We start from the raw sequence: 17,631 nt of genomic DNA on the forward strand, positions 1-17,631 counted from the left end.
CTGTGTGGATCATTAAGTTTGTGTGTGAAGTAAAACATCTAATATCACAATATGTTTTGGCTATATCACGATAAACAATATATATCACAATATGTTTACATAACCTCCAAAAACTATTGTTATCTTCAACCACTTACTGCCTAAAATTGCACTGCTGTACTCTTTCAAATTGACCCTTCATTACTTTTTTCTACTTTGAATAAAAAAAATCTGAATGAATTGAAATGTGTTTTTTTTTTTTTTACCATCAGCTGCACTCAGACTTTCTGTGGTCAACACCTTTAAGAAACAAAAAATCTGCACCAAAAAAGTACGTCAAGCATGAGACAAAATTAAAACCGAAATAAAAAGGCGCTCTTTTGTGTTTATAACATAACAATTGTGAAATTTTCTTTGTGTAACTAACCTGTCACTGTGAGAGGTTTGTCCGATGTTTCTTTAAACTACCGTAACTCTTGAACAGCTTGCGTAATCTTAAAAATTCCAACATAATTAACGATGCATTTGCAGCATGTGGAAGAGGGGGAAAAAACTCGACGTGAATTTTTTCCCCTTAAGCACTTTATCCTTGATGGTTACGATAAAGCCGTCATATGTGGGAAAAACTCACGATACATTGAGTATATTAAATATATAACGCCCACCCCCAGTGTGAATATCCAGTCAGCTTCATGGTTTCTGGATACTAAAAGTACTGAACTGCATTTGTGAGAGGTCAGCGAAGTTGCTTTTTTCTGGCCGTCTCAGTAATCGGCTTTCTTTTCAAGCCTTCAATTCGAATGTCTCTCTTTTCATCCCCGTCTCAGTGCCAGTGAAGAGAATTGGTTGAGGGATTTAATGTGCACTTAGATCACACAAGTGGTTTGATGTCAGTCACAGGACGATTAATTAGGCTTTTTACTGTAGCTTTATTAAAACACTGTGTCTAGATACAAAAGACTGATTGGATATTGCTAAAATGGCAGTATTGATGTTGATCAAACAAACTTTTTACTCTGAATAGATTCTGATCTCAAGATCCTGCATGGATCTACTCCCCAGAAACTGACCCAATGCCATTTGTTTGGTTCATTACCACAGAAGAAATCAGTAAACACATGTTCTTTTGAATGTGATAAAGGATGAGCCAGTACTCACTGCTGCTGTCAAAGCAAAAGTACACAAGTACACCTTCACTGTGTTCGAGCCATCACTTACAATCTAAAGTTGTCTCCAATAGAGACAGACCCGCCTGCTGCCACTACACTACATGTCCACTTGATCCGTTTTTCTGTCATGAAACACTGTGTGGCACTCAGGATTAGCACCCAGATGCTTCAAACAGCTTTAAAGCTGATTTCAAAATGAAAAACAAAGCAGTGCTGGACCGAACGTAAAAGACCAAAAAACAAAAAAAACACTGGGGAAAAGACCCAGGACCACGGCAGTGTTGTTGCAGACTATACATGTGTAATATTATTATTAAAGATATTGTTTGTGTGTCAACAGGGCGAATTCTGGACCTGAAGACGGGAACGGTGAAGAAGGAAGGACAACAATCCTCCATGAGGATGTGCATGGGCTCCCGACGCTCCTTCATATGCCGAATGAGGTGTGTGTGACCAAGTTGTTTTTTGGGGAGAGGGGATTTTGATTTTGTGCCTTTCGAGCACCCAAAAGTCAAGAGTGCTGTGGGCTACCTAAAAACCAAAACTTCCAGTGGGCCCACCCAAATATACATACTTAAATTTCAGCTACGACCTTTGTGGCCCTCCAGAAGTGCCCCAGCCCACACTTTGGAAATGACTGCACTATAGAACAGTGCATTGAACTCAGAGTTATATTACAGCACATAAGACAAAGACGGACAACCATTCAAAATGATATTATAGTAACGAATGGGTTAAGCTTCATATGCACTTTTATGGAGTAGATCGTGGAATGTTTAGCTTGGCCGTTAGTGTGATCATCATTTTTTATTTTACTAGTTTCTCTGGGTTTAATTTCAGATGAGTTTTATTTGTCAGATTGTTTAAATATGTAATGTAAATGTGATCCATGGAATTTTTCAAGTGGTTACTTTTTAGTAATCACTGCGTCAGTCATTTATTTGGGTAATGTTAAAGTGTTTGGGGAAAGCAGTGTAGTCTGATGTAAGGCCAAATCTGCTCTTTGATTGCAACTTGAGCTTGCATGTCAGCAGACTGAAATCTGTTGAAATGCAAGCGAGCACAGATGAAATGGGTTACAGTGATTCTTAGCAGCGTTTGATGTATTGTAGCAGGAAGGGAGCGTCTTTGTTTTTTCTACTTTGTTTTAGTCTTTGCTGCGTTGCCCCTGGATCCCTTTAAAAATAGGTCATCTCAGACCTATAGGGCAGTGGTGAAACCAAGATTGAGACTTACGTTCAGTGTAATATCTATTGAGATGTTGTGGTTGCTGACGAAAGGAAATGGAAGCCTGGTTATAATGATGTGTCTCTATGCCTCCCTCTAATCACTGCAGCGTTAGTCCACACAATAGCAATAGCAGCCTGTTAAGTGCAGAGTACAGTCACTTATCCTGCAACCACAACAGCCTCCCTACTGTGTTAGGAGCTATAAAAAGGTAACACTGACGATGACATCTAACTTAAACAGGGACAGTTAATGGATATGTTTATACCAGAAATATAAGATGTAAATCTAGCTCCAGAGCAGATCACATAAACGTCACATCAGAAAGAAGTTAAGCGGTCACAGAAATGGTTGGGGATCTGTCATTGTTGTGAGATTTTTACATCAGTGTGGGCAGAGTAGAGCACTGCTTTATTACCACTGGTAAGCTATTTACTGACAGCACAGTTTGTCTCAATGTGCCTATGAGACACCTTATAGGAGGTGTAGTCCATGTAAAACTATGTGAATAAAACAGTGATATTTTCTTTTAATGGTCAAACCTCAAAAATGTGTATTTTCAATTATTTTTGTTTTTTTTAATTAATGAATAATAATGAATGATGTGTTGATTTAATTATGTTTTATTTACATAGTACCAAATCGCAACAAGAGTTGCCTCAAGGTACTTTATATCGAAAGGTAAAGACTCACAATAATAATTCACAATCAAAATCACAGCTGTAGGAACAGCCTGGCTACACCGACCGTCAGCAATGGCCTCATTTACTTAAAATGTTACATTTTACATTGTTGGAGAATTTTCCAGCTTCTTCCACTGACTCCCTTTAGGGGTCACTACAGCTAATCATCTGCCACAATCTCACCCTATCTTTAGCATCGTCTTCTGTCACACCACCCGTCCGCTTTCAGTACATCCATGAATTTTGTGGTCTTCCCCTTTTTTCCTGCCTGGCAGCTTCATATTCAGTCTCCTTTGTCCAGTAGATTCACCATCTCTCTTCTGCATATGTCCAAACTATCCCAACCTTCCCTCTCTAATGTCTTATGTTGTCCATCCTGCTCACTCCCACTGAAAACCTTAACATCTTCAACTATGGCACCACCACTGCTCCTTTTGATGAATACTTACCACTAAAAATCTGGCGTCTGTTCACATTTCTTAATGTCATGCCTGTCAGTGTAAACCTTTGATCTTGTGAGGTTTATTTATTGACCTTTTGTCATGCATCTCACGCAATTCCAATTGAACAGTCCAGCAAATGCAAAAGACTAAAATTTGCATGTCGCTTCTTCGGGCTATGCCTGGCTGCGCCCCATAGGCTAAGGCATGGCCACCAGGTGCTCTCCTTCGGGTCAAACTCCCGAGGCTCTTTTTAAGTGCCGCGCTCAGCTTATCAGCAAAGTGCGCCGACTTGGTTCAACATTACTTGGCAACAGGGAAAGTGAGGCAGGTTGCACTGGTGCATTTGTGACAGCTTCACTTGAAATGCCCTCATACATGTCATGTCCATGAACTGACAGGTTTCCTTGCTGAGCTCAAAAACTGTATTGAGAACTTTTATCCCAGCGGACCTCTGTATGATGAGGAATGTCGGCAAACTCTGAATCTATTTCCCACATAAAAGACTGAAACTGACGGTGATTTAAACCTTTAGCTCAGATAAAATTTACAGTTCGCGTCACGGTGATCATTACATGCTCCATTTTTAGGACTTTACCAAACAGCGTTTCCTGGTGTGTGATGCAGTGATGTGCTGTTAACTCACCGGTACATTTCTCCTCCTGCATCTTTACTCACATTCTGCCGACTAGTCCACTTTTTTCACCGCACGACACCAGCGCTCCATCTGTTGTTTGTCCCAGGGAGGTTTCATGTCGTTACACTTAGACATACGTTTTCAAAAATGTCTTCTCCTGTCGTTGTCCCGTGCATCGATTAATGTCCAAGATTTCCTCTCCACGGATGAAGATGGTCAGCTGTGCAATGTCCATCATGTCTGCACTTTCATCCACAGAGAGTATGCAGTAAAGTCTTTGCTTCTTTCACACAGCTGTGTTCTTAAATCAGTGGCCATCTCACAAACCGATCAGCAATCGTATTTCTGCTCAGGCTCACATTTGCTAAAATCTGCATTTTGTCTGGACACAAGACGTCCACAGCTTCATCCTGCAGCTCTTCAGAGTGGTACCGGGCTCATTTGGCTCCTCTGCTACAATAAAACTCACAACAGCTTCACTTTGTGATTTTGCTCTGGTGACAAACGTCTGCTGAAATGTCAGATTCTTCTTTAGCTCTTCTACTTTCTGTAGTTTCTGCATTTAGGTTTTTCAGCTTATCCTGACGTTTTGTCTCGTAGTGCCGTCTTAATTAAATTCCTTCATTACAGCCACATTAGCTCCACTAATAAGACACACGGGTTTACCAGCATGTCTGTAAACATATATTCAGTCTCCCACCGGTGCTGAAAGGCTCTTTTTTCAGAGTCAACTTTTCTCTCCACCATTGTGAGCGGCGAGCTTCACAATAACAGAAGTTTGACTTGATTGACGCGGGAATGTTCCCAGGTAGCCTAGCGTTCAGCAAGGAGGCTGCAGCGCTGCATTATGGGATCTGTTGTTTGTCTGTTATTAGCGCCTCATATCGCCGGGCCATACATAACAATAATAATAAATCTTTATAAAATGGTCTCGTGGGCCGGATATAAATGTCCGCCGGGTCGGATGTGGCCCGCGGGCCTTGAGTTTGACACGTTGTTAACATATCCTGACTTTACTAAGATTAGGATACAGTGGGTTTAAATCAAGTCTTCGAAGTGTGAGTATATTTTGTCGATAAGGTATTTTACAGTGATGACTTGTTGATTCTTATTCTGTAACATTAGATTTGTACCTAGTCAGCTGTGAAAGTGCACTCACCAGGCTTCTAAATGCCACAAAAGAAAAATCCAATATATGGCTCATACCTGATTTTTAAATAACCTTTTTCACACCACATATCCTCAGGCTATATGCCGTTTTATCCTTAAGTAATATTACTAGAAATGTTGTCTCACAGAGTTTTCTTGCCAGGTGGCTGATGTTCTGTATACTTCACAGATCATTAGAATTTCCCTCTGTGTATATTCTCTCCACTCCATCGCTTCAGACCCTTTGCAAATCCAGTTTGTTTCTAAATTTGTCTTTTTCTCTGTGTCAGGATGTGACTCCACAGCCCTCATTACCCTTTGGCAGAAATGACATGAAAGCAGCACTGACTCCTTTGAGAGCTTGGAAAAGCCTCACCTTTTCCATTTTTCCCCTAACATGCTGTTTTTGTTATTGCCAGAGTGTGCTCTTAGCTTGTTTGGTCTGGATCTGTCACAAAGGCCTGAGAGTTGCACGGAACTCAGTGTGTTATATTCTCAGAAATCTGTCGAGATGACTTTTTTCCTGTTGCTATTCTGGCTCTTCATAATTCAAACAGCATGCTGGAAACACTGAAATGCATCCCCTCTGTGACACATGCAGAAACAGCACTAAAGGAGAACACAGCACGCTCACCAGGCTAACATTTCTGTGGAGCCTTTATTAGATTGAGTCTTGTTTATGTAATGTTCACCCAAAAAACTAACCTATGGAGAGAAATTTGCCTCAGAAGTGTTGCAAATGTGTGTGAGATGATGTACAAGCATAAACTTTACAAATGTGTACAATAATTTGTAGGTAACTTTCAAAGACTAATGAAGTTGTGCTTCAATCCACACAGAAATATGAAGCAATCTGACGACAAAACTGTTTAACAAACTATTTTCCATCCAAAGCTGAATAAATACACACAAATCTTAGTTTACACTTGTGGATCATATCTTACACATTTGCAACACCTTTGAGGCAAATATCAATTTAGTTGTTAAATGGTAGTAGTGTCATCTTCATTATGTCCACATTTCAAAACGCTTTCCCTTATTTGGTGATTTGAGCTTCTGTGGCTTAGTTAGTGGAATGGGCCGTCCACCAACCACAGTGTCAGAAGCATCTCCACATAGATCAGACTCACTGGACAAGACACTGAATTCTGAAGCCTTTCTGTATCCACAAGTCTGCTAAGGTCAGACGTCATCGTCAGACAGTGAACGTCTCCACAGAGAATTCACATTACATTACAATCCTGCACATGCCCCTAGACTTCAAGTGGACTGAAAAAGATATAACAGGAATGACTGCTTGGACTTTCCATCTGTCCATGTCTGCAAGAGAAGGCTAGGCTTAAATCGCTGCAGATGACAGACACAGTCCTTTCACAGCAGGAAGTAGAATCTACTGAAGGTTAAAAAGGAATCATGCGGACGGTCATATGGATGGAAAAGGGCACTACCATGATGATAGAAATATTTTATTGTAGGAAATCCACCTGCAAAATATTGGTAATCCGAAAGTGGTATATTGTGTGCCCAAAGATGTGCAAAATATGCCATCTGTCAGATAACACAGATGTTACATGTTGGATATGGCGCTGCTGAACTCTCAGTTCATCATGCTTGCTGTAGCTCAGGTGGTAGAGTGGGTCGTCTACTGATTGGATGCTGGCGGTTCGATCCCTAACTTGGACAATATACTAACCCCAAGTTGCTCTCCGATACATTGGAGTATGAATGTGTGTAGATATTAGAGAACACCTTAGGAAAGCATAGAAAAAGTGCTTGTATGAATAAGTCTAAAAAGGTGACTGAAGCTGCTAATATACCCTCACAATAGTCGCTTCACTCTTGCTCTCTGCGGTGCCTTCATCGCTCAGATGCAGTCAATCCGCTGCACTATATTAGCTGCACTGTATAAAGCCGCTCCTAAACGATAGGTGTCGCCAATCAGACAATATCGTGCCAAACGAAGAAGTTAACGCTTTCACAAAATCAAGTTTGCAACATCTCTTTTTGTGTGTCAGTGTAGCTTCTGTGTAGGATTACTATTAAAGTGGCGGTAAAAACTGGCATGATAGTACGCTCGTGTCTTCAACCCAGCTGCATCGGCCGCGGCACAAAGCACCAAGTTATGAAATTTAAGATGTGCACGACCGGCCGATGCACCACAAAGATTGTCTCGTGACACAGAATGTGATGTGAAAATCATCTTGGGACGCAAGCGACGTGGCGAGCATAAAAACCACTGGACTGAAGGCATATTGTATACAGCAGCGGTCCCCAACCCCCGGGCCTCGGACCGGTACCGGGCCGTGAGTCGTTTGGTACCGGGCCGCAAGAGTTGAGGCTCAGGTGTGAAATGTATGGTTTTCAGGGTTTTTATCGGTTTTCAGCGTTATTTTGTTATCGTTTTTATCGTTTACTCGGTTTTCCTGGGTCTTTTCACGTGTGTTATGAATAAATCTTCTTTTTTTCGGTACCGGTACTAGTTTTATTTTGTTGTATTTATCCGCGACACCTTAAAGGCCGGTCCGTGAAAATATTGTCGGGCATAAACCGGTCCGTGGCGCAAAAAAGGTTGGAGACCGCTGGTCTACAGGGCTTTGAAGGACAGTAAAAACTCCCTATATCAGAATCAGTCCATTTACCGTGCACTGTTTTTTGTTTTGTTTTCCTTCTTCTTCTTTATTGTGGTGGTAATATGTGATTGTGCAAATTTTCGGCGTGGGCCTGCATGGGCTTTGTCTTGTGACAGAATAATTATTTGGGAAGGCTTTTGACGCTCATGCGCTATTAAAGCAAAAACATATCAGTGTTGGACTGACAGAACAGGTGGTTGAGTGGTTTGAAAAATATACAACATACCTCAGTGTGTGAAGGCTGAAGGCAGTACTTTCCTTGGTGTGGTTAAAGGTGTTCCCCAGGGATCAGTTCTGGGCCATCAAGAAGTATCAATTTCCATTTTTATGCCGATGACACTGTGATGTATTCTGTTGGTTCCACACCTCAGCAGGCACTTCATCAGCTCCAACAATCCTTTGATACTGTTCAGCAAACTTTATGCAGTTCTAAATTAGTTTCCAATGTTTCCAACACTAAATGAAATTAATTGAATTTTCCTTGGTTTGAAGATTGATTTAGTATTGAAATATAAATACTTCAGAATTTTGACTGATGATTCTTGAAAAGACTTTTGTCTTCCAATATGTGATCTTACAGCATGCGTTCACAAAATCTGGTGCCAATGGTTTGCACTCAGTTGGAGTACTTACGCATGGAATCAGCTCCACAATGAGCTACATTTGAAGGAGCTTGTTTCTCTGAGTTTAAACAAATGCTTAATATTTTAAATAGTCAACGATCAGCATACAAATGTTTCAATGGATGAATTATTTGACAGCGCTGTGAGTAGTGAGTTCTCTGTAACTGTCTCATTTTGGTATCTGTAGTTCAAGATGTGCACACTTTGTTCTGTTGCAGTTCTGTAATACTGTTGTCTGTGTTGTGTGTTTGTGTGTAGATGTGGCAGTGCTCCTCTGGATCACATCTCCTTAAACCGCCTGGCTAACATGAGAAAGCGATACAGGTATGTTTAAGGCTTTAATGGCAGCCATGGTTGTGATCCAGGCGTAACTCCTGATTTTTCTGGGGTTAAATGGAATATAAACACTAAGCTTTGTAGCTGTTACCAACTAAACCTTTATACACTAAATATTTTCCTAAAAAGGAACTTTTATTTTAACAGAGTCAGAGACTTCGAGTTCTTCTTGTACTAAAGATTTAAATACAACAGTGTAATCATATTTCCACCAAAGCAACCTGATACTCCGAGTTGTGGGTACATTTTTAAGGAACTAAAAAGTTATATCAGAAATTCTCTTCTCATTTCATCATTATGTTGTATTCATTTTTAAGTGTAAAACGTGTTTCTTTCAACGGCAAAATGAAACCGCTGTCTGTGTTGCTAACATGCTTGTTTTGGTTTTTTCCCTTCTTTGTCAGGAATGGCCTCGGGCCCTCAAAAGAAGGAGAGGCTCAGTACTCTGTGGTGCATTGCACTGGCTACATCAAAGCCTGGCCCCCTGCAGGTAAACAAGAGCACACTCATACATATCATACTTAAACTGAGAGTTCCTGTAAGTGAGATCTGGTGGTGGCCTCTGCTGAGCTCTGGATCAAGACTTCAGTCTAGCTGTATCTCTGTATCTACAGAGTTCAAACAGTTTCTTGGTGTCTTATGACAAAAGACTTTTTTTTCCTGTCAAGTTCATGTTCAAATACACTCCAAAGGAAACATTACATCTTCTCAAGTCTTTGACAGCTGGAGTGGTGTTGTACTGTGTCTTTTGGCTGATGGGGTTCCCAGCGGACAGTTGGGTGTTTACAATAAGAACAAGCTTGCGTGTCTTAGCCTCCCTTTCTCACTCTCACTGTAAATGGTAAAAGGTTCTTATGCAGTGTTTTTCTACTTTACCTTAGCCCTCAAAGTGCTTTATACAACATGTTATTGACCCATTCACACTCGGATGAACACATCAGGAGCCACTCAGGGTTCAGTATCTTGCCCAGGAATACTTTGGCATGCAGACTGGAAACAGGGTTGTAGTTCCATCTGTTGGTGAATGAACAAGTGACCTTTTAATTAGCAGATGAGCTGCTCTACCTGGGTGAGTCACAGCCAGCCATAATGATACATACTCAGGAAGATGTGCTATACAGCTCAGCTGGACTGGGGGACAAAATGTTAAACTTAATTATTGCAAAATAGATTTTCTTTGATAGAAATGAGCGATGCCCAATATAAAGTCAGTACAAATCATTCTGTCTGTGTTCTGACAGACAACACAAAAGTCCAACGCCAGTGAGAGCAGGACCGAGCCAATCCTGTGGTTGGAACAGAGTTAGAGCCACTTCAGATTAAGTTGAAACACATGAAAACATGAGGATCAGCATCATGTCCACAAAGGCTTGGGTATGCTGTATGTGGCCGCAGACACGAGTGAGATGAGCAATAGCGTTACTTATTATGAAACCCTACAAACACATACCAAGGCTCAAAAGACGAGGACATTGTTGATCAGAAGTAGTAACATTTACTTACACTGAAACTGAAACTTTACAGCTTCAGTCAGCTCTTACTACTGATGGTGTTTTACAAACAGAAGCAGTTCCAGATATTTTCAACTGCATAATTCTGTATGGCAAAAATTAAGAGCGACGTGATATCACAACAGGCAACAGCCTACTTTTTTAAAAGTCAGCTGTAAAAGACAGTCAAAAAGTAAGCCCAGTAAACCGCAAAGTAAAACCAATTAGTGAAACCATTAAGCACAGTCAAAAATGTCAGATATACACGGCTGATTAAAGTAAATGACCCTCATTACCAACTCAGTCCATAACCATTTCTGTTAGATAGCACTTGCCCAGTGGCAGATGGTGGATGAACAAACAGCTACCACACTGAATATGCAGTGAAGCTGCAGATCCATCATCAGATCCATATTTGAGCCTTATTTATGTATTAATTGCACTGGAGCATATGTGGACCGCAACTGAGGGAATATATGAGTTTTGTTTTATGTTCTCCTCGGTGTAAATTAGAACATTTCTTAACTTTGTTCTGAGGACATACACATAATCTTTTGAGGGTTTTTTTTCTTTCACTGTGTCACGTTTTAGTTGGTGTTGGGGTCCATTCGCACAGTGCACAGCTCCCTGAATATCGCCTAGTCCTGTACTGCTGTTGGGGTCGCAAATCCCGAAAGATCAAATATGCTGTTTGTGCTGCTGTGCTTGACTGTGGAAAAAATACCCCCACAGGTCAAAGGCTTCTCCTCTTGGAAGACAAAAAAGGTAAAACTGTCAGTTTAAAAGTGCCAAAGTGTATTTAAGTTGGTTCCACTCAACAGGATGTTATTAAGGGAGACACCATCGTGCTTAGCGCTGGAGTTGAGCACTACTTGTACTTGGCCTGGTTTACGCAGATAATAAACTCCAAAGATTGGAAAATACCAGCACTGTTGTTCACCAGTGGGTGGTGGGGCTGGTTCAGCATGCCCTGCCTCAAAGATCTTCCCCATAAAGGCAATCATATGTTCTTTCATGTCTGGCCTTTTTTTCAAGCATGTGCCGTAACATCAAAAGACACTTGACCGGTTCGATTGTTGAGGAGATTGCACCTTGGTTGGTTGCCCACAACCAGCCAATCAACCAGCCAGTGATGTCACGCTTTGTACTGGCACAAGATGGCACTAGACATGTTTTAAAAACTAACTTTAAGCACTTCTTTCTTAAATCCAATACAGACAGTGTTACTTCTGTGTCAGTTTTTGAGAGCAGGGCCCCATAGTGTGAATTGTCCTTTATAACATGAAGTGCTTCATGTCGAAACCTTGATTCTAACAGACAGCAAGGGGCAAGTCATCTGGTTTCAAATGAAATCAGGCTGTGTAAAAGTGTGAATTTGAAAATTGTCTTTGGTGTCCTGACTGTGTAAACGTGTAAACACTGCTGTTATAAGTTGATGGTCTTCCTCATTCACTAATTTCAAGCCTTATTGAATACATCATGAAGTTAATTTTGTACATTATGTTTTCGGATGGATCTTTGTCTGAAGTGCCTACCATGTAGCCCCGGCTCTCTGAAAACTGCCAAAGATGAAGGAGGAGTGTTAACCATCTCTTTGAAGATTGCTAACTGCAGCTGGGCAAGTGATGTTGTTAACCTGTCTTTAAACTCAGTGTTCCCCTGAGAGGATCCAGTGATAGTCGTAGCTAATATTGCGAAGCTTCAATAGCAGCGGGGAAACAAAAACAGAAGCTCGATTGATGGTTAAAAATAAGGGCCTTCTCCTCAACATGACACACACACAAAATGTAAAAATATAAAGTCTGAAAACAGAAAACCTTTGAGGTGCACGTCTTTCAGATGACTGGTCTTTACATGTACATGGCATTTACGGACCTACCGTGGAGGAACTACCACTGGTGATGCCAGAAGGTTTGGGTCCGATGCCAAGCGAGCATTAAAAGAGAATCGCTGCTCATTCCTTGCAACTAGTTTCAAAATACCAAGACGGCAAAAGTCAAAGTGTTCACCTGAAGGCTAACATGGCTGTGTCCATCTTTTATATAAAACGGTTGGGTAAACATTTTTCAAACTGAAGATGAACCACTTTCTTTGGACCCCCAGTTTTAAGTAAATGCCTCTTACAGATAAAATAACTGTCGCCCAGCTATTTTATCTAAGAGCTGCCTTTTTTACCACTTATTTGAACTTTTGTAAGCCAGTGGTAATTTTTAAGAGGCAAAGGAAGATTGACAAAGACACAAAAGTTTATATAGGAGTTTTAAAAAATCAATCCAGCTAAAAACAATTCTGCTTCTCCTAAATGTTGGTCGAACTCCGTGTATGATTTATATGAAATTTGTTCATAAATCAAATTTCTTACAGCTGTATTACCGTATGTTATCATGAGGGGAAAAGCCCGTATTTACAATGTAACACGCACGTGCGTGGTATGCTGCCTTGGTCTCAAACCAGGTGTCTAAATTGATGATGTGACAAAGTAGAGCGATGCGACTGAGCAACACCAAATAAAAACAACAAAATTCCTCCCAGGGTTCTTAGGCCACACTGGAATAATTCCACATGTGTTTTGCAATCAGGGACATATGGTCTCACTTCCTTGAGCTAAAAATACTCCTTTGGAATGTTCTGGACACAATACATCGGGTATCAAGCGACATACAGACGCTTATAAATTTCAGATGGATAACAGAGAGACACGCTATGAAAAGTCCAGACACGCACAGTTCCACTTTAATGAGCGTGCATTTGGTGTTGGCTGAACATTGAGAAATGTAGCCACAGATGACGATGAAGTCATTGTCTTATTTGGAACTTGAATTTTTGTCTGTCTGTGCATTTATATTTCCTGCTGCCAAAGGTATTTTGGCTTCATCCCACAGTACAAAGTTCATTCATCAGTGAATGGAATGGCATTTACATGGTGCATTCTTAGTGTTACATACAGTCTTGCATATTTAAGCATATAGTTAATAGGCAGGTTTATTGTATACTGCTTCTCCCAGGACCCTCTTCCTTTGAGAACATACTGCTCACCATTGTGCTGCACTGTCTGTGTCCAAGTAAACAAGAGCAAAACTGTCATATGCATCTGTCAGGAAGTAAATGTGGAGGTTACTGAAGTCAGTTTTAAGCTGGTGTTAAATAGAAGCCAAATTTGCAAACTTCTGGCAAAAATTAAGGAGGAATTGATTTAACTTCTTTATTTTTGCCTTTTTGTGGTCTAACTTCTGTTTTTAACTGGGATTATGACGTGACATGAAAGGCTTCACTTGAACAGATTTCAGTCAAAACATCTCAGCCCATCCACACATGTGGCGTTTGCAGAAATGGAAAACAATGTTTTAAAGGTCATCTTATGATTGGTTAGTTATGATTGGGGTTAAAGCATCAGAGAACATTTAAAATGTGCTGACACAGCAAAATAGTAGTGAACAATGGTAGCGCTGGCTGATCCAGGATATTATAGCTAATGTCCATAACTGGCTATCACAAAGTGCATGCATTAGAAAAGCTGAAAGGGCTTCCTTGATCCAGTCTGGGCATTTTGGGGTTTATGATTAATGACGGACTGGATGTCAGCCAGTAGATTACTTCTCACTGCTTGAATTTTCAGGAAGCAAATTTAAAAATAAGTGTTTAAGACTAAAAAGGGAAATTTATATGTCTGACGTAGCTCATCTGCTCTTTGTATGAGGATTAAAAACCAAAGGTTTTAGTGGGTGAAACACAGTTAGCCAACCTGACAAACTATGGCTTTCCTGCCAGCTAATCTGTAATCCAGGAAACAGAGGAATACAGTCCCGTGTCTGTGTGCTTGTTTTTGAGCATATTTAGTTGGATGGTATTAAAAGCACTAAAATCAAAGAACATAACTCTCACATCAGCTCCAAATGCCCCCAGATGAGGAAGAATTTCATGATGTGCCATGTAAGGGCCACTGATCTGTAGTCGTTCAGTTCAAGTGGACACTGGTACTGGCAGAATACAGGATGCTTCCACAGTGTCGACTCAGATTGAAGATCCTGTTGAGAAGTAGACACGGTTAGGGGGGGAAGCACAGTCCTCAAGCAGCTTTGAACACACCCTCTGGGCCATCAGCCTTCCCAGAGCATAGGCTTCCTAGCTCCAGTCTCACCCATGCCTCTGTGACGTAAAAGAGGCACAGGTGTGAGAGGGGAAGTACCTGATCCATATTAGAAATGCAAGGAGGAGGAGAAGCAGTGGGACTGGGTGTGACCATATAGTCAAATCCGTTGAAGAACTGGTTGAGTCCATCAGCTCCTTAAATGGCTCTTTTCTTTTTGTTGAAGCCAGAGATGGCACGGATTCCCCATCCATCTCTAAACGTTACCCTTTTCTGGTTGAAAATTGCCTTCATGTCACTAGTTTGTTATTGTGGAAACAGCATACAGTCTTTGTGGGTATGATTGTGTGTCTACAGAAGTTCATGTCAATCTATCTGTTTCCACTAGCACGTTCAGAGCAGGCGCCCTCAGAGCTTCAGTAGCATCAGGTGTCCGTTTCCTGACTGGGAGTTTAGTTGCAGACAATCTTTGACATTATCATACAGTATAAGGGTGAAACCAGTTAGATCCACATTGGAGTCGGGCGATGATTCAACCATGTTTCAGTAAAACATATGAGACTGCACTCACAGTATACTAAGTCTCAACCAATATCTCCAGCACATCACTTTAAGTTGGCAGAGACATTTCCCATGATGACTGTTGACAGAAAGGGCTTAATATCACCACTTCTAAGCCTTCAGAGCAAATCTGTTTGACTGAAAAATCTCTTCTCCTGAGTAAACACTTCCCACAGAAGGATCTGTCAGTACTTGACAAAAAACACACATTCTGTTTCACACCTTGCTCTTTTTCTTTCTCTTGTGCTCAGGTATGACTATACCAGAAGAAGACACAGAGGCGGGCCAGACTGGAAAGTACTGCCTAGTGGCTATTGGAAGACTGCAGGTGTGTGGTGACACAAGCAATTTAAACACTTTGATAAAATGGAAGGAATGGCTGTGTTTGTGTGTTTTTTATGTATTCCATATGGACAGAACATCTCAGTCTTTGAATACCAGTGTTTTCAGTTCCTCAGGTGTATAAAATCAAGCACCTAGCTGTAGAGTCTGGATTAGAAATTTTTGAAAGAATGGTTTGTTCTGAAAAGCTCACTTAATTTGAGCGAGTTACTGTAAGATGAATAGGACTCTTCCCTCCTTGATTATTCTGCAACTATAAGTGATATTGTTGTAAAGCGTTCAGAAAGTGGCAGACCATGTAAATGTGTAGCATGCATAAAATTCTCCAATGATCTGTTGAATGAATAACTGCAAGATGTGTGCCGAGAGCTTTATCACAGGTGTGTGTTAGCATAGCTTTAGTATTTGTAACTCAGCAGTGGGAAGAGTGATCCAATGTAAAGAGAACTGGGATAGATGAGTTGATGGACTTCAGGTGTACATGTCTCACATTTACTCAGGCACAAAAACAAGAAGCAAACAGAGAGGAGAGCAGTGAGCGAGAGGAGGTATTTCCAGCGCCATGAAATATATAATTGTCTTTCGTATTCAACGAGGCAAACAATGTTGATTAGACCAATAACTTAAAATGAATGTACAGTGAAATACATTAGTTTTTTTTAGGGGTTATTTTAAATTCTCATTGAATTGCCGTAGCATCCTCATTTATGGGAGATGTTTACATTATATTTAATATTATATTGTATTGTATTGTCGAGGCGTTCCCAGGCATGCGATAGCTATATTCTCTCCACTGAGTCCTGGGTCTACTCCGGGGTCCCCTCCCGATAGGACCTCCCTGGTCTGAACACCTTACCCAGGAGGCACCTGCCTTAACTGGCTCCTTTCAATGTGGAGGAGCAACGACTCCTGAATGATTGAACTCCTCACCCTATCGCTAAGGGAGAGCCATTTCTTATCTGCAATCTCATTTTTCCGACACTGGGCATCAATTAAATATAAAACAATTAGATTAAACATATAGTAGATTTGGTACCGACTAGTGACAGTAACAATTAGTTAAGCACATCCCTAGTATCAAACAATAGCTATGAAGAGAGACAGAATATCAGTCAGAATAAACACATTACATAGAATTTATAAATTGATTTGCATCTCACTGTGTGAAGTATTTGATCCCCAAACGAAGCATGACGAAGTACTTGGTGGAGAAACCTTTGTTGGCAAGCCCAGCAGTAAGATGTTTGTGGACATACGGCCCATTGCCCTTAAGCTCTGACCAATGTGACACTTTATTTAAGGTTGCTTGGATACCAGTACTCATCATGGAGCAGCTTTCCAGCCACTCACTGCAACCTTGTTTCATTCGCTCTCGCTGTCTGCTTCTGCTCCTCAAGTTCACCTCCCTTCCAGGTTCTGCCGTCCTCCTAAAATACGGGAGGTATGATTGGCTCATGATGACCGGCTGCCAAACAGCCTTCCCTGACACCACACGCTGAACCCAACCAGCTGAGCCACAAACCGCACCACGCCACACACATTTTAGGATTGATTTGGACTCCTCTTAACAGGAACTCTTGAAGTCACTTAGATTTCTTGGCTGCCAAACGGAAGCTCAAAACTTCAGCTCCCGCCACAGATTTTCTATAGTGAGGTCTGGAAACTGGCTAGCCCACTGCTTGACATTATGGTTCTTCTTTAGCCATTTCTATGTTGTATAGACAGTATGTTTTGGGTCATTATCATGCTGGAAGACCATGCACGACTCATCTTCAGTGTTCTGGCTGAGGGAAGGAGTTTCTCGTCCAGCGTTTTAAGGTACATGTCCCCGTTCATTGGCCCCTTAATGCAATGAAGACCTCTAGCAGAAAAACGACCCCAAAGCATCATGTTTCCCACCTCCGGGTTTGGCTATGGCGATGGTGTTCTTTGAATCATACTCAGCATTTCTTGTCCTCCAAACATGGCAGGTCGAGTTAGAGCTAGATTTTTCTTTCATCTGACCACAGCCCTTTCTCCGAAGCCTTCTCTGACTCATGTAGATGTTCACTGGCAAACTTAAGACAGGCCTGTTCATGTGCCTTCTTGAGACTGGGGAATTTGCAGACACTGCAACATTATGATTCAATCCAATTTTATTTGCATAGCACGAAATCACAACAGTTGCCTCAAGACATTTTATGTTTTAAGACCTTACAATGACACATACAAAAACCCCAACATTCAAATGACCCCCTATGAACAACACTTGGTAATGTTGGGAAGGAAAACAAGAAGA

At 41.1% G+C, this 17,631-nt stretch overlaps 1 protein-coding gene across 3 annotated transcripts in view; it reads left to right on the forward strand.

Annotated features, from left to right (window-relative positions):
• arnt2 (aryl-hydrocarbon receptor nuclear translocator 2) overlaps positions 1-17,631 on the forward strand; it is a 64,961-nt gene that overhangs the window by 21,801 nt on the left and 25,529 nt on the right. For 2 of the 3 annotated variants that reach the window (XM_084923280.1, XM_084923266.1), the window contains 4 exons: positions 1,489-1,591; positions 8,796-8,861; positions 9,278-9,363; positions 15,263-15,339. In XM_084923280.1, the coding sequence (XP_084779406.1) occupies positions 1,489-1,591; positions 8,796-8,861; positions 9,278-9,363; positions 15,263-15,339 (332 nt within the window). The remainder of the gene's footprint in view (positions 1-1,488; positions 1,592-8,795; positions 8,862-9,277; positions 9,364-15,262; positions 15,340-17,631) is intronic. The other variant, XM_084923273.1, reaches the window with a different exon arrangement.

Source organism: Perissodus microlepis, chromosome 1 (assembly GCF_051167445.1).
Source record: "Perissodus microlepis isolate ML-2025 ecotype Zambia chromosome 1, ASM5116744v1, whole genome shotgun sequence".
Lineage (NCBI taxonomy): Eukaryota > Metazoa > Chordata > Actinopteri > Cichliformes > Cichlidae > Perissodus > Perissodus microlepis.